General features: G+C 37.0%; 1 protein-coding gene across 2 annotated transcripts in view; it reads right to left on the minus strand.

Annotated features, from left to right (window-relative positions):
• SHQ1 (SHQ1, H/ACA ribonucleoprotein assembly factor) overlaps positions 1-18,528 on the minus strand; it is a 92,178-nt gene that overhangs the window by 34,110 nt on the left and 39,540 nt on the right. For both annotated transcript variants that reach the window (XM_037040969.1, XM_037040970.1), the window contains 3 exons: positions 17,649-17,702; positions 14,973-15,096; positions 8,150-8,270 (listed from right to left, as the gene is read on the minus strand). In XM_037040969.1, coding sequence (XP_036896864.1) covers positions 8,150-8,270; positions 14,973-15,096; positions 17,649-17,702 — 299 coding nt within the window. The remainder of the gene's footprint in view (positions 1-8,149; positions 8,271-14,972; positions 15,097-17,648; positions 17,703-18,528) is intronic.

Consider the following 18,528-nt stretch of genomic DNA (forward strand, 5'->3'; position numbering starts at 1 on the left):
TATAAAGAGGAGGAAGGAAAGGAAAACACCAATTTGCTCACACAGTAGCTAATTATACATTGTAAAAACCCTAGTTGCAGCAAGCCAGAATCAAGGATTTCAGATATCTTTAGATACCTGAAGCCAGGTATCTGGGACCAAAACGACGACAGAAACAAAACCACCCTGCTACCGCTCTAACATGGGCCTGAGCCCCACAAGCCTCTGTGTACTGATACACGCAGGCACTTTGCAGTTTGGGAGCTGCCTGTCCATCTACCTCTTAATTTTTTTTTTTACACAACAGCTCCTATTTACACTTTCTCCTCTAACCTCCTGTACCTCAAAAAATTAATATGAAAATATAAAGCCTTGCCCGCTTATTTTTCTAAACCTCTACTTTTATTACTATATTATAATCATGTTGCCCAAAGTACATACAGAAGTAAAAATAATTAATTAATTACATCTCCAAATTTCTAAATATGTCGAACTCATTTTTTTCAAGGCTTGGGTTCATGATGTATGTATTAAGCTTCTCGGGTATCTTAATATCCCAATAATATTTCACTACCTTCCAATAGCATTTCAGCTCTTGGATAATTCAAATGTGCAAGAAATTGGACATTTGAGTTCAAGTTTTTAGTAAAAACAGAACAAAATGTGGATCCTGGATTAGGAAAAGAACCTTAGGTAAAAAACTGGGAACACCTAAATAAGTTATGGACTTCAGTTAATAATGTATCGATAATGGTTCATGAACTGTGACAAATGCACACACAAATGTAAGATGTCAGTAATAGGGGAGACTGAGTCTGGGGTATCAGAGAACTCTCCATATCATCTTCACATTTTTTGCTAAGTCTAAAACTATTCTAAAATACCAAGTATACTTTAAGAAAAAAGTAGGATAGAAATTTTTTAAAAAAAGCCCAAGCAAAAAGGCCAATGGAAAAAAACTCCACAAAACCTTAACAATCAGATATATAATTCTTTCGCTATTTTCTCAATATGCATAGTTACAGGAAGCATTCATATCTTCAAATTCTTATTTTCATCTGAAATATGTAGGAACATTCATAACCCTAAGACTTACTGGCATATTTTTTGAGGCAGTCTAATGCAGAGCCATGAAGTAAACCTTGTCTACATGAAGCTACTGAGGGATCCAGTGAGTGAATACTGGAAAGTACTAACCCTTTTTTTTATGGTGATAACCGCCCCCTCCCATGCAGAATGAATTTGTGCATTAAATTAAGAATAAAAAGTATAACTAGCACGTCAGAAAAAGCACCTTACCAAGAATGATTTCAATTCAAAGGAGGTTTAACATGCTTGAAATTATGCATAATTGCTTCTTGGAATTTCTATACACTAATCATTAGCAGCTAATGTAAAACCACATTTTACCATTTGTCAGAGAAGTAACTTTCCATACAAAGGTAAAACCACCTAAAGTGTCTGTTTATCACTTTATGCTGAGTTTAAGACCCCAGAAATTACCTTCAGTACTATATTTTAATTATGAATACCAATACATGGGCAATGGTTGGTATCAATACCCTCCCTCAGCTATGGCTCAGAAAAGTGTCTGGGAATTACACCTCATAAGGTGTCTGCATGTCCCACATGAACCCTTTTCTGAGAAATGCCACTCACTAGTGACAGAATGGGCCCTGGGGCAATGTGTATACCACTTTGAGGGAACCCCCAATCTGAAGCTCACTATGACCAATGCAACTTGGCCAGGCAAAGACACTGACCCATGCTAGGCCTACCACTTGCTTTCTCCCTTAGAAATACAAACAGGGGAGTCAAGCCCATCTCTCCTGAAACTAGGGATATGTAAACTGAGGGTTGTGAAATACCATTTTCCATTTGCCTCAAGGGACAAAACAGGCAGTAGCTTGCAGAAAGAAGCAACATAAGAGACCACATGTCACCAGAGTAAGTGACTGCCACGCTTCATGACTTGAGCTTATGAGGCCCAGATGTACCCCCAGCATCTGGGACTCAAGAAGATGACCTGAAGCCTCCTGATAATGTCTCCACTTTTACTATAAAAGTCTGAGTGGGTTTCTCTAATGTAACCAACTGGTTTCTAAGTTAAGAATACAGGTAGTATCCAACACAGAGAATGAAGAAATAAGGATGTCATATCTGGCCCTATTACTAAAACATTATGACTCCAGGCTAACTGCAGACTCTCTTATTTAATAATAAAAGGACACTACAAGGAGACATGAAACTGTGATCCAAATGCAAAAAGCCTCACTCTCATTCTTCTAATACACCACAGTTACAACCAACCAGGACATCTGCTCACCACGTTTTTACATGTTTCGCTTGTCTACTCCTTGGCATGAAATTATTTCCTCAGCCTGGAATGCATCCATACTCCCACTTATTATTATATTCAGATGTGTAACAGTTCTATGAAACCAGATACCATTTTTTATGTTTTGGTATTAATTCATATGCCTTCTTTATTCAAACTCCTCTCCATATATCTTTTCCAGCTGTGACCCAAATGTTCCTAACTATTTCTTTATGGATATTACTTAAAGACCTAAAAATCAACATTTCTAAGATTGAATGTGGGGGGGGGGGCTCCACCTGCAGAGCTCTTCTCAGCCATTGTGGGTGAAAATAAATCTACTGAGATATGATCTGCCTGGGCAGGAAAGGTGACCGACCTCTCAAAGGAGAAGGGCCCTGAGCATCTCCTTTCCTGCATTTTTATTGAGTTCAGCTCACACAAGATACATAGTATGCACATAAAGTTCATCAAACAATGTCCAAAAAGCTGCAGTCATGAGAAACTGACATCATTTACAGACGATAGTTGAAGAAACACGGGGATTGCCTCTGGTCAGGGTTGGCTTTAGCTCAAGTGTCTGTTTCATAGCAACAGGGCAGAGCAAGTCTCAAAGGAAACAATATATATTCTTCCTCTGGCCAGATTCACCCTGGAGGAGCCCTCTGTTCCAATACAAGGTCCCAGCTGCCTCTGGCAAAGTTCCCAGGCTGAGTCAGGCAGGGACAGCAAAGTAGCCAAGAGCCTTGGAGACTTTTACAGAAAGACTGAGGACTCAGGCTATGACAAAGCCAAGGGTTATGACAAAGCCAAAGGTTAAGGATCTTTCTGCCCCTTCTCTGAAGATCCCTAAGTCCTTCCTTGATGGCCCATCATGACTGTGCCTGTCTTAGGTTGCCCCTGCCCTTTTGAGGGATCTTACCCATCATTAGCTAACTGGCCATCTGCCGGAGGAGGGGGGGGGAGAGGGCAAGCAGGGGACAGTAAGGGAGGCAGGGGCTGCGCTCCTGCCAGGAGGAAATGTTCTGTCTTCTTAGTGGCTCATGTTCCCAAGGCCTTTTCACTCAGCTCTAGCCATTATGAAGCAACAGTCCCTGAAGCCAGGCACGACAGCTCCCAACAACTGAACTCTATTTTACTTCTCTTCCAAACTAACTCTCTCCAATATTATTTAATTTTAGTAAATGTACCTCCAACAGCCCAGTTAACTGGCCAGGTCAAAATCTGGATCCTATCTTTGACTCCTCCTTCTTCCTACTCCCCCCCCACCCTGCACCCTCCACATCTAATCAACGACTAAATCCTGTCTCATCTGCTTCTCAAATCTGACCACTAGTCTCCTTCCCTACTCTAACTACCCTACCTCAGGTTACAACTGCCTTTTGTCTGGATCACCAGGTCTCCTAACTAACCTTTCAGTCTTGAGTCTCATCTATGCCCCATTCCAATTCATTCCCCACAATGTGAACTAATAGATTTTCCCAGAATCTGTATCTTATTATGTCACTCACAGAGATACTCCATAGCTTAAACTCTTTAGTTGCTTCACACTCTCCAAGGACAAAGTTCAAACATCTTTTTATCTGGTCAACACTCTACATACAATTTCTGGCCTCATTTCTTTCCTGCCACTCCTATACTATGAGCCATTCATCCTGAGTGTTAAAACTCTTTAAAAGGGCATATTCTTCTGTCCCCATTGTCGAAATACTCTTCACCTCTGACTGCCCATCAGCATCTGACCAATTCTTACTGGCTTTTTTCAGCTCTCAACTTCAACTATTCCTTCCAGAAGTTCAGCATCTGACCAATTCTTACTGGCTTTTTTCAGCTCTCAACTTCAACTATTCCTTCCAGAAGTTGTTTCTTATACTCTAAGAGTACGTGTGTGGCCTCCTGGGTGCTTCCATGGCACCCACACTTCCCCACTATAGGTGCTGTCAGGCCACAGCATCATACTCCCCTTACATCTATACTCCCCTAGAAGTCAACTTCAAGATGCCTCTCGTTCACCACAGCAGCCCCATCACCTATCTCACTCAGTACCTAGCATACTGCAGGGCTCGATAACCAGTGGTTGAGAAAATAAGTAATTCCACTTTCATAGTCAATGTTGAAGTTTTATCTCTGAGTCTGAGTTATTCTTACTCCCATAACTTTTGGCAGATAAAACAAGAAGAAGAGAGAGCCAAAAGGAAGAGACCTATGCTATTCTCGGGAGCATAACCCTATCCTCTCCCAAAGCACGTAGAGGAAGCAACAGAAGCATTACGAAGCAGCAATAAGGTCCCAGGTTTTCTAAAATGTTAAGATTTCAGTGCTGAAATGGCTTATATTTGTTTACATTTGAGAAAGCTGTGGTCTTGGATTTACCAGATGTAATAAAACTCTTTGGTGATGAAGCTGTTTCCCTCTACAGACTTTTCACATTAGTGTCTAAGCAGTCACAGAAGTAAGATTTCATTTAGTGGGAAAAAAGTATACTAAAAACCAGTGCAAAAATAAGTATGCCAAGAGAATTAAGCAGAGTAAACTATTTATTAGTTCAATGTAAAAAGTTTCAGCATTTCAAACACATTCCTCCCCACAGCTACCTATCTGAAAAAACTATACTAGAACAAGACTAAAAACAAACGTGATTTAAAAACCTTCACAAGCTCAGACTTGTACTGAACACAGTTAGGATTTTAGATTTTAATTTTGTTTAAAAAATTTTCTATGTAGCAAAAACAAAATAATGCATGCCCTACTTGATCCCTTGTCATTTCAAAATACATTTGAATAAAATAACTAGGAATATTAGAATACAAATATTGGCTGCATTAGTTGAAGTGATGAAGTGACTTGCTAAAGTCTTATGGACAATAAGACATAGAGATGGAATATATTTCACAATTCATAATTTTCCACCACAGTTTATATAAAAGGATGTAAACTGGCAAACTTTCAGAGTGTCAGAACTGCTACTAATCACTAATAATTAGTGCTACTAATAAGTGCAGTCCACTAACAAAAAAAATCAGAGAAAGGGTGAAATCTTCTATTGAATGAAGGTAAAAATTTCAAAAATAAGTTACAGCCAATTCATACTATTTAATATGCTATAATTTTGCTTTTTAAACAATGAGAAATGTTCCCTCAGTTGGCTCTCCTAGGTATCATTCAATTCAACTAAAATTTACTGTGATGAACCCAGGTGCTCATTCACACAGAATTCACAATTTTGGAAGGGGAAAGAGATATGCACAAAGAAATATGCACCTACAATACAAGGCAGGTGTGAGATGTGCCCAATGACCTCTACACCAAGTGCTATGGGAGTATCCAGGAGGAAGATAAATGAATCTTTAATTCCTCTTCCTATAGGAAAAACTCTCTGAAGGGAGGACTTTTTTCTGTTTTTCCCCATGTACCATGGGGAAAGACAACTGGTTGTTTAGATGGCGTATCTGGAAAAATACTGAATTCAGACCTGGAAAACCTGAGGCTATCACAGACTTATCTCTTACAATAAGCCATATGACCCCAAGCAAATCATTTGCTGCAGTTGCCACCCTACTTCAGACTTCCAATGAAGCTTACAGTGAATAATGGCGGGGAGCATTCCATTTCAGAAAAATAATCTGCAAAGTGTGTAACTCAGAATAAAAATATAGAAGTGTCAGTTTTGAAGATCTGCAAAATATACAGATAATATAAGGAAAAATAACCTAGTAGTACTAAAGTAAAACTTATAAAACTGTTGCTCTAACTTCATTAATGCAATATAAGAATGACTCTGTTACCCACATTCCAATAAGATTCACCAAAATAAATCCTGACTATAAAAATGGAATGCTGTTCTTTGTGCTAATCAGAATTTAGCACTTCTGTAGCATTTCAAATAAAATTTTACAGTCTTTATTATTACAATCAAAACAAATAGAGACTAAGGAAAATACAGAATCATCTTAAAACAAAAAGAAGGTACGAGCTTTCACTGATAAACTACATGGGAAAGAAATAAACCAGAAGATGAAAGGTGAGAAAGAATAAGTTATGAAAATCACAGACATTCACTGCAGTATAATTAATGCAGAGTCAAGAAAGTTCACAGCAACAATGATACTGTAAAGCTCAATTATGTTGTGCTTAAAAAACTGAGAATGAAGATAGGAAATTCAACAAACACTAGGTAGATGAATAAATATCCTATTTTAAGGGGAAGAAACAACAGCTGGGTTAGACTAGAGTGAAAATAATAAAAACATAACAAAGTGAAAACAACACAGCCTATTTAAAGAAAATTAAGTTATATTTGAATTGGTAAAGCTGAAAAAATTTTTCCAAAGTAATCTGAAGAGTTCCTGCTAAACTCTCTTTCATAACTCACTTCTCACTATATTATCCCTTTAAAAATGTTATAACAATCATTAGAATCGAAGAATTTCATTCAATTTCCTGCAACTTCAATCTAAGGGGGAAAATGTTTAAGAGAAAGTCTAGTATTTCCCATATCAACCTAAGGGCAACCTTCTTTCTTAAAGAGATATAATCTCTCTTGTTAATAAGAAATGCAACTTACAGAAATGGAACCCTAGCGCAAATCTCAATGTTCACTAACGTTTATAAAATCCTCACCCTCAAAGAGAAATCTAAACCCATATAAATAGATTATCTCAATTTAATTTTTGTTATGCAAACAACAGGAAATGGCAGCAGAGTACTTGATAAGCTCAATTAGCTGAAGGATTTAATGAAGTGATGATGTGCCATCACGACTTCAGGGGTTGGAGATGTAATTTTCCATATGGAAAAAATTTCCAGCATTTCCAACACATTTCCAACATTTCCAACACAAATGCTGACACCACCTGCTGAATATTATTAGGCGTTATCTTGAGCAATTCCCTAAGCACTTTCTTTACAAGTATAGCTTCAAGATTTTTTTCTTTTTTCACAGTTATATAACTGCTTCCCCATGAACAGAAATCAGAAATAAATTCTATATGACTCACTTGAACCAGGCATTAAAGGCATACTAAAGTATTAATTGACCAATCACAGTAATAATAAAACAAGCACGATCATTTTTCTTCTAAGTCATGAACGATACTGTGCCATAGTTTGCCACAGCACCTAAGACTCATTCCAATCAAGAGCTCTTTTTGTGTTCTCAATTAATAGTTTCTTCGTACTGAAATTGATACTTTGGGCAGGCGTGATAAGAATCAGGTCTATAGAACCCCTTTACAAAATGAAAATGCACTGTATTTTTAAACCTAATACAGTTCTCTGAGTGAGGCAATGGTAACCCTTTTTAAAAATTTACATACCAAGTGCAAGGAGCCCATTTGTGAGTGTTTAGACCCTCAGATATGTCACCAAAAGTCATGTTACCAGGTTCTGAAGGTTGTGTTTTTTTTATACTGGGAATAATGAATTCTGTTAGCCAGTGGTTAGTAAATGAATACACACCTCTGTGATTAGAACTGATTAGGTTTGTGTCCTGAGATGTTTACATAGGTACCATGCACACACATGCACACTCACCCTGCACTGAGAGACGTATTGTACAGTCTACAGACATATTGTACAGTCTTATAATTGTGTGTTCTAACATTTATTTTCCAGGCTATACATGGCTTTTTTTTTTTTTAAGTAAAACTAACTTTTCAACATCTGTACCTTCTCCCTAAGCAAATTCATCAAGCTACCCATGTTGATCCAGTTACTTCTTCAAGCGGCTGGTAACCATATGGAGCTTCTCTTTCATTAAAACTTATCCCCAAGTTATTTCATTTTCTTCGTGGTGGGTAAGTAGGGATTCCAGAACTGAGAACATTTTAAATTAATAAGCAACTCAAAACTTACTTGGCTTTCTGAATCCACACACAGTAGTCTGAGATGTAGAGGTCATTTAGAATGTAGGCTGGGTCACTTTCTTGAAAAATTTTGTGAATATCCAGTAGACACTTTAAAACTGCGCTTTTACCTGAAAGAAATTTAAGAAAATAAAATCATCCTTAAGAAAATATATCTGATTTTTTAAACTGAGAAATTCAGACACGGAGACGTAATATATTTATAGCAGTTTAGATTTTTACTTGTTTTCTTAGAATATTATTAATATTTCTTCACTGAATAAAATTATATCAGTACTATTAGGTCCAAAGCTTATTATCTTTTCCCTAAGAATCACAAGTAAGCCTTATACTGTATTGTTAAAGCTAATTAATTGTGGTTATTAAAAAAAGGTATTACGAAACATAACTAGGTACAATAAATAAAAAGAAGCAAATCAAACTAAATAAATATTTACATGCATCAAAACTTTCATTACATAATGTGCTTCTAATTCAAACTTTCAAAATACCATTAGAAATTGTACTTTAGTTTTCAAACTCCTTTATTTCTATGTCAGTGTGTGTGTGTGTGTATTTTGGGAGGGGTCAAGGGATTATCTAGTACTAACTTAAATTTTTTCATTTTAGAGAACTAAAGAAAAGCCAGACTAAAAACTAAAATATCATAGCACTACTTCAAAAATAAGGCAACAAAACCACTTGGAAAAAAGTCATCATGTACTACAGTTCTGTTCAATCTAATTACTTCCTCCTGGTTGTTAAATGAACCTAATTTTAATCCCAACCAAAGCCAACTAAAGAAAGCTTTCACAACAACAATTTCCAAGGTGTTCCAAACTTCCCGACATTTCCTGAAATTTATTAACTACTATAAGGCAAATTACTAAATTTATAGTACTACCGCTTCCTTTGAACTGTAAAGTACAAAACTTTCAGTTTCACTCTTATCTTTATGGTCCTAAAACATGAAAACATAGTATATCAATTTCATGAAGACACTAGATGTGCTGCCATCATTTCCCACCTGGCTTTTAGATAAGACAAAAGGATCAAGAGCTAAATGACATCTCAAATGCCAAAATTGCTGCCGCGGAATTTTTTAAAGAATTTATTTATTTATTTTAGAGAGAAGGGAAGGGAGGGAGAAAGAGAAGGAGAGCAACATCCACTGGTTGCCTCTTGCATGTGCCCTGACCAGGCACCAAATCCACAACCCAGGCATGTGCCCTGACCTGGAATCAAACCAGCAACCTTTTGCTTTGCTGGAAACACCCAACCAACTGAGCCACTCCCATCAGGGCACTGCCACTAAATTTTAACACAATTAACATTAGAAAGTAAGCTTCAAAAGAGCAGGGACTTCTGTTTTATTTAGTAGTGAACCCCCAATACCTAGAACAGAACTTTGCAGCAGCAGACTCTCAATTTCAGTATTTTAAGAATAAATGAATGAATGAATGAATGAATGACAGTAATTGCCCACTAAAACCCATTCGATTTCCTTCATCCCATAGCCTCACAGCTGTCCTTTCTCCACCACTCCCTGACCACCTATCCTCATTAATGATCTCATTATCTCATGCCTAGATTATAAAATCTTCCTCCTCATCCCTCGTATTACAGACATTTCCCCTTTCAGTCCTCTGACACACATTTCTTATGCATTGCTTTCACAAGTCCCCCCCTGCACATGTTTACAAGGCTCTATGGACTTATCCAAAGTCTTTTTCACAACTTTTTCCCCATACCTAGAATGTCTTTTCTTCTATACCTGACCTAGTGGAATCTTGCCTGCCTTCAAGGCCTAGCTAAAGTCTTCATCCTCAGGAAGACTGGGATGACTTCCTAGTCATCAGAGCTCTTTACTAACAAAGGGAAGAAGTGAATAGGAAACTCAGCTGATCCTCCCCATAACCTCACCTGCTCATTTCACAGAAGCAGAACCTGAAGCTCAGGAACAGTAAGATATTCACAGTGTCACTGTGTTGAGGACGCAGGATCCAAATTCTAAGCTTCCTGGCCCCAGAGGTTAACCACTGTACTGTGCTAACCTATGTACCTACCCATAAGTTCTTGGCCCACTCAGTCTATATCACAACATTTTTATTATTCAAGAATAAAGTAGGTTCAGCCCTGGCTGGTGTAGCTCAGTGGATTGAGTGCGGGCCTTTGAACCAAAGGATCAAAGTTCGATTTCCAGTCAGGGCATATGCCTGGGTTGCAGGGCAGTTCCCAGCAGGGGACTCACGAGAGGCAACCATACATTGATATTTCTCTCTTTCTCTCCTTCCCTTCCTCTCTAAAGATAAATAAATTTTTTTTAAAAAAAGAATAAAGTAGGTTCAAAGCAGAAGGCATGCCTTTTTAAAAAATATTAACAATGTGTCTTCCTCATGTGCAGCTGGGAAGAATGCCAATAAGAATTGGCATTCATTGGCATTCATTGTTCAATTGGTTAACAGAAATAAATAGCCATTCACTGCTTAATAGCTAGGCACATTCTGGAAAATGCAGTTAGGCAATTTTGTCGTTGTGTGAAGATCACAATGTACACTTAAACAGACGTAGGTGGCACAACATACTACATACCGAGGCAACATGGTATAACCTATTTCTCCTAGACTACAAGCCTGTAGAGCATGTTAGTGGACAGAAAACCCAAGATTAGACCAAGCGCAAGAGAAAATGATGCAGAGTAAAATACAGAGTAACCTTGAGCACAAAATGTATGAGTCTGCTGCCAGTTTAACCTGGCAGTATTTTACAGCAAACTTTAAAGAGTAGAAATAGTGTGCTCTACAATAACAACAAAAAGTATAGTAAATACATCAACTAGTAACACAGTCATTTATTACCATTACCAAGCAGCATGTACTATGTGTAACTGTATGTGCCATACCTTTATACAACTGGCCGTGTGGTAGGTTTGTTTACACCAGCATCACTACAAACATGTGTAATGCACTGTGCTGTAATATTATCGTGGGTACAGTATCACTAGGTGACAGGAATTTTTCAGTTCCATTATAATCTTCTGGGACTTCCATCTTTCCTTGAAGCACCATTATTAGCAACACAATTGTACTTAGAGAGCCTAAAACTACATTTAATTAAGTAAAGGTCAAGATAACTATTATCAAGCGATAAGTGTGGATGCCTGTGCCCCCGCACCACAGGCCAATTTTAATTACAAAGTAGGTAATGTTGAAGGCAGAGTATGAGACAGGAAGGGGAAATACAGCATGGTTCTCAAATAACTTCCTTTTGTTCAACTTCATTTCACTACAACGTGTGGGAACTTAACTCCTGTTTATATCAATTAGACTATGGTAAAACTGGTTTTTTTATGTCTTTCACTTAAAAGTTACAGAACCTACTGATGATGTTAAGTGAGGACTTACTGTATAACCAAAACTCACAGAAATGATGAAACCACATCAACCATGTTATCCAAATGGAAAAAAATCAAAGGGGAACAAACTAAACTACAAGAATTTTTTGAAGTTTTAATTGCCATAGAGAAGGAGAAGAAAATAACAGGTCAAGCATATGCCAATGCCAATCAATCAATCAATCTCTCTCTCTCTCTCTCTCTCTCTCTCTCTAGTGGGGTACAGGAGAAGAAGTTTATTTTTACGGTAACTACCAACTTGAAGTTTTAAAAAGTCAACAATAGGTGTTTAGCCAAAAACCCTCTCAAAACAAAAAAAACTATTCACTTGAAATTTGTGTAAGCACCTTCTGGGGCAAATGGAGTCCGTCAGGCTCCCTCACCAGGCCCGATCAGCAGTATTCCTATAACCTTGAGTTGGCCCACAAGTGCAGAGTCATGCTCTGTGATACAATATCTTGGCAACCTGCCAGCGTTGTGTGCATTTAGTATATAAGGGAGTTGGGACTCCCTGCTGGCACAACACATGGCTTGCAGCAGTATGGATCTCCCCACCCTCGAAATAAAGGCATGTAAAGCATTCCCACGGCACCACGAATTTTCTTCTGTTTGCTCAAATCCCAAGTGAACCTGCCTGGCCTTGAAAGGCTGCAAGACACACTTCTACAGTGACACCCAAGAATACTGCCTCTCACAATCACATAGCTTACTAATATTGTCACATTAATAGAAATGCAGGATTTGGAACTAGACCTCACAGCAAATAATTCAATGAGTGAAGAAAAGGGGGAAGGTATGCCAGCTTGGAGGTCAGCAAGAAAAAGAGTAGATGTGGGAATTAAACTGTGGTGGGTTCATGGAATAACAGAAAAAAAAATCATTTGACTGGAGCAGATGATTCAAGCAGGGAAACAGGGCAGTAAATAGGTGAGTGGTAGAAGTTAAACTGCGACAAGGAGGAGACTAATGCACTGGACAGGACTGAGGTGAGAAGGCCTAAAGGCAGGCTTTGGGAATAAAAGACCCACTCCAGAATTTTTTTTTAATCAATAAAGGTATGGAGTTAACACCACATATTTAATGAGAACTCATAGCAACCATTACCTAATGCAATTTATACAGCTTCACTTAACAGACATGCTTTAAAGTGAGGTTGCCTTCTTGCTAAGGACCATAAGCAAATTTATTAAAAGAGAAGTTACATTGCATTTGCCTGTTTTGAACAATTATTTTCTTAAAAAAAGACAAACACACATGAAAAAAGGCTAACACACACATATTACCTAAGTGATATTAACAGTGTTTCTCTCTACATTCATTGAACAAATATGTGAGTGCCTGAAGTGTGCCTAATGTTGTTTTACATGTGGAATTACAGTTGTTTATTTGCAGTCTCCCCTATTTTCAAAATTCTTCACAATAAACATTTGCTTAACAAAGTTAGACATACTTGATTACATGACCAATCCTTGAAATACTGACAAAAATGATAAAAAATTGTATTCATACATGAACATTTTTAAAAATTTTTGAAGATATGAGAAGAAATATTTATATCAGATATTAGAAAATTATAAAATTGTATGGAAAAGTCTTCAAAAGGGTGTTATATACTCTTTAAAAGCTGTGTTTTCATTCTAAGTCTTACACAATTTTCATAGTATGCTGTATGACAAATAAGGTAAAAGATAACTAGGCTACTGGCAGATGACAATCTAGAAAAAAGCACACTGAAACTGTCCTCCCCCCAACAATGTGTATGTTTCCCCAAGGTTACCACAGATGACTAACCACTGTAACCTAGAGACCCAAGAACCATGAAGCTTTTTTTCAGTCTCTTATGTACTGACTTCTCCCTCTCTCAGGTTGTCAACAACTTATTTAACAGACATCAGCAAAGCACAAAACTGGCCCTCTTCCAGGCTGTCACATGACCAGTGGCTGTCACATGGCCAGTCTCTGGGGGCTCAAAATACCTCGCTCCTGTGTGGCTGCATCCAGTCCTCAGTTTATCACATGTCACATGGGCATAAAAAACTGCTTAGGTCTAAATCCAACAGAATTATTTCTACTCAAAGACACTGCAAGGAAGTGACCATTTTCAGCCAGTTCACTGCCTGGTCCAAAGCAGGAAAAAGAGGTACCTTAAAAAGTAGCCACAGTAACTATTTTCACCGCAGCAATTAGGTGCTTCTCCAGGAAATGCAATCTCCAGAGAGTTAGGATCAACCAGGTCCTTGCTTAAGCCAACCCTGTCCATGGCAGAAAGGATTCTGGGCTCTGCTACCCTATAACTAACAATCCTTCAAAATAAAATATAGCTAGTTTAAACCAAGAGGATGAATAAAAAGGTATCTTTCATTTAACTGATTCATTGTTTACAATTATTGTCTACTTTAAACGTGGCAGGAGCTCCGCCCCCCCCCCCCCCCCCNCCCCCCCCCCCCCCCCCCCCCCCGCAGGATAAGATTATTATAGCTTCCACAGAAGTCAGAGAAAAAGAAAAGCCCAGGAACACTCTAGGAGAGATAATACATTCAATGTGATTCTTCCTTTAAGCCAATAAAGTCATCTAGAGCTTTCTTTCCTTTTTCACTCTGTAGTGTGAAAATTAAGCCTCCAGAGCACTTATATGTAAGGAAAAAGGAACAATGACACTTCCCAGAACAGAATATAAGAAATGACCATAAAGTATAGAAGGTAACTTTTAAATAAATGTGCCAGAACTAATACTGTAAATAGACATGGTTGTTATCCCCGTCAAAGTCATCACCTTAAGTATTATATACTTAATCCAGTGATGCTGTTACAGGCACTTTGGAATTTGTTTCGGAGCTTAGAATTTTCCACATCCTTAAAACTAACAAACATTTGTCTTTTCAGGTTGGATTAAGCAATAGTCAAGAGTCCTCCGAGTAGCTGTGCTTTTGCTTTGGAAAGCCTTTCCTAATGTCCCCAAGTCAAGATTCTGCGCCTCTTCCTAGTGAATCACTGACTTCCCCCAGCAAAGCACATATCACTCTATACTAGAATTGCTTATTTTTATCATCTGTCATCAGGTAAAATTATAACTTCATAGTAATAAGAAATTTATTTATTATTATATCCACAATCCTAGCACAGTGCCCAGAAAATTACAAGCACCCAAGAAACACTGAATGGTGAAATCAACTATAATACAAACTGGTTTGCACTGTGGTTTGTGCCTCCCCTATTCGCCTCCCCACTCCTTTCAGAAAGAGCACCGCCCCTCTGCATGACTTGTGTGATTATATACCTGCACAGAGGGGCTATTACTTTATATACCTGGGAGGAACAGTGACTGGGTGGGTGATTTTTATTATTTATGTATAGAAAAAAGCAAACATCACACTTGCTTCCTCAGACTAAAAACTTGTAACTTTGCATTTTCAATTCTGTAATCAAAATAATATCTTACCTAGCTGCAGTATCTTTATAGTGTCTCTGTGGGCTTTCATCACCAGCTTGAAATGGCGATAAAGTGGGTAGCACAAAACTCTTCTTCCAAAAGACACCAGGACTTCGTGAACATTAGCCCAAGTCTATAAGGTATCAGTAAAATAAGCAATCATTTCCATATTATACAAATAAAAAGCACATAATGAAATATTCTCTATTAAATATGATAAGTTTGGATCATCAAGAAGCCAAGTAGAAGAGAAATATAAAACCATAAAATGGGACTTTTTGTATGCCTTACAATAAAATATTTAATCTTGTTAGTCTTTGTAATTTTTCATCTTTTATCAACATACCACAAATATTCTTTAAAAATCACATATGTAGCAGAAAAGCTTTAAGAAGTCTCTTAAGAATTACAAACATGAATCTAAAACACATGGCACTAACCAAATACAGATGCACATAAAAGACATTTCTAAATGATACATGTTTCATGCTTTTGTCCTGTAGGACCATTCAAATAGCATAGATGAAAGGTACAGAACTTTTCAGTGACATGTGTTCCATCTCTCTCTCTCCCTTTTTTATTTTGAGCATGAGTAATACATGGTATTTACTTCAGTAATTTATTTTCACTTATCTAAGAGAAAACTAGTAATTGCTGGAAAAAAGTGTTTCACCTTGAATAGTATAAAACTGATACCATCAGCAATTCAAAACTTACTGAAATCACAAAGGTAATTTTCAACAACACTGTTTTTAAATTTGAGTTTTTATAAGAAATATAACCCATATGTAAAACTTAAACATAAAATTAAAACTAAGAGAGCAGCATACTTTCCATATTTACTAATCCTTAATGGAGTCCTGATTAAGAATATTGAGTGACAAAAATAGTTTATATCTATAAAGAATTAGGAACTTTGAAAAAATTCTTGCAAAAATATAAATACTTAGAAAAATTTGACAGTTATTTCTGGCAATTCTAAGTTCTCTCAAAAACAGTAAAATTTTGAAATAAAATCATAATTAGGTAAAGTTATTCGTGTAGATTTTAATAACTGAACTATGAAATTGCTCACCAATTCCACAATTACCACAAAAACCAGTTTTCCCATGACAATATGTAGAACCCAAATCCAGTCCAGAGAACAGCACTTCTCCACCTTTAATATGCACACGAATCCTTGGAGATCTTGATACACATTCTGAATAAGTGTGTCTGGACTGATACTAGGTCCTGCTAACAAGCTCCCAGCTTAGGATACTGGCCAAGCTGTTGGTCCATGAACCATTCTTGGAGTAACATGATTCTCTAGTACAGTTAAATGTTTCAGTTCCTGTTTACTAAACTAAAACATTTATCTTTTACTTCAAAAAAGTGATGCTATGAAACAAATTTGATTGTACAAGTTACAATGTACTATATCTAGGATTTTTTAAAGATTTTACTTATTTATTTTTAGAGAGAGGGGAAGGGAGGGAGGAAGAGAGGGAGAGAAACATCGATGTGTAAGAGATACATTGATTGGTTGCTTCTTGCACACCCTCAACTGGGGCTGCCTCCTGCACGCCTCCAACTGGGGATCTGGCCTGCAACCCAGGCATGTGCCCTGATTAAGAATCAAACTGGTGACTATTCAGTTTGCAGGCCAGCACTCAATCCACTGAGCCACATGAGCCACGGTTATATATCTAGGATTTTAATTGGGAAAAGAAGTACTTGTCTTCATTGATAATACAATTACCAATTGTTTAAAATGACACTTTTTAAACTTCTACTTTTAATTAATATTTTGATGTACAACTTTTTGTACATAATAGATACATTTAAAAATACCATCCTTCGGCCCTAGCTGGTGTGGCTCAGTGGATTGAGTGCTGGCCTATGAACCAAAAGGTCACTGATTCAATTTTGTCAGGACACATGCCTAGGTTGTGGGCCAGGTCCCCAGTTGGGCGTGTGTAAGAGGCAATTGATCAATGCATCTCTCACACATTCATGTTTCTCTCTGTCTCTCTCTCCCTTCCTCTCTCTAAAAATAAATAAATAAAATCTTACACACACACACACACACACACACACACAAAATACCAATCTTTGACATGGTAAGATCTACACAACTAATTTCTAGGAAATATATGTAGAAACGATTATTACTACATTAAAAGATTGATCAGATCTAACCATTCTAATGTAAGACCTAAGAGAAGTTATTTAAGGTGTATGACCTAAGTTTCCTCATCTGTAAAATAGCAATAATACATCTCACAGACTTACTGTGAGGAATTAATAAGGTAATACATGTAAAATGCTTACTTAGCACAGTCCCTAGTGGTAAATAAATAGCAGCTAGTACTACTGTCACCTAGGTTTGATTCTCATCTTTGAGCTCTGAGCCCCAATATATACCAACTCACAAACATGCCTCAAACTCCATCCCACAGTCTCCCCAACAGACCACATGCCCACTCTTTCTCCAAAGTGTGTTCTCCCTCTCCTGACCTCCAAAATATCTTCTCTGGCTTCATTAGTGTACTATAATTAGAATAAGAGTAACAAATTTTAGAAATTTTTTAGAAATTGGAAAACAAACTGCTTCCACTTTACACAATTAAGTTTCCACTTTAAAAGTCAACAGAAAAATAACTTTTTGAACAAATTCTAAATAATTGAAATTAAAAATCATACCTCAAACCAGCACAGTGTTGAACTCAGTTTTCTGATATTCCACGCAGATTCAACCTTTATTTGTTTTAGAGAAAAGAGTACTGTCACATTAAAGGTAAAGTTGTTTAATTTTAATATTAAGCAAATATATCTATTTATTCAACTAGTATGTGAGTGGTGTTGACATATATAAGAACTAAGAAGCATTTATAATTGCAAAAAAAATAATTGCTTTAGTGATGCAGATGCTATCAAAGGCAAGTTTCTGTCTATTGTCCTTGGACTTTTACAAAGTAAAGCTTTCCACTGACAAGAGTCCCAGAACACAAGAGGTTATTTAAGAAAGGGCTTTGAAAGCAAAATTAAAGCAAAGCAATGCTTGCTCAATTTCTGTCCTTCTCAACTAAGTTACTTGCCTCCCATTCTATAAAAAAATCTGCCAAATGACCCAAAGATAATGTTAATATGCTGTCTGTGGCATTTCAAAAGCTACTCAAGAACTTGGCCTTACAGAGAATGCTTGTGAGAATAAGTATATCCTAAAGAAAATTTTGAAGTTGCAGACTTCATCATTTCAAATATGTAAATATAAGAATAAAGAACAAATTTTATTGAGTAAAACTAAACACTAATTTATCTTCTCAAGCAATAATATGATGCACTGTTTTGCCAAAGAAAACATTTTCTCCAATTGCAGTATCTTTTAGAAATGAGTGGAAATAAAAAGCATTTTCAGTTATATTAGGCACTTGTTACTCATTAATATTCATTTTGTAATCAAATGCAAATCTAGAGTCACTTGAAATTTTTAGAATCATGAAAAAATATTTAGCACACAAAATTCTAATCCTAAGACTATGCTAATGCTAAGTGAGAAAGGCATATTAAATAATAATGCATA

This window comes from Sturnira hondurensis, unplaced genomic scaffold, assembly GCF_014824575.4.
Source record: "Sturnira hondurensis isolate 20B ecotype Veracruz unplaced genomic scaffold, ASM1482457v3 Scaffold0002840, whole genome shotgun sequence".
Taxonomy (NCBI): Eukaryota; Metazoa; Chordata; class Mammalia; order Chiroptera; family Phyllostomidae; genus Sturnira; species Sturnira hondurensis.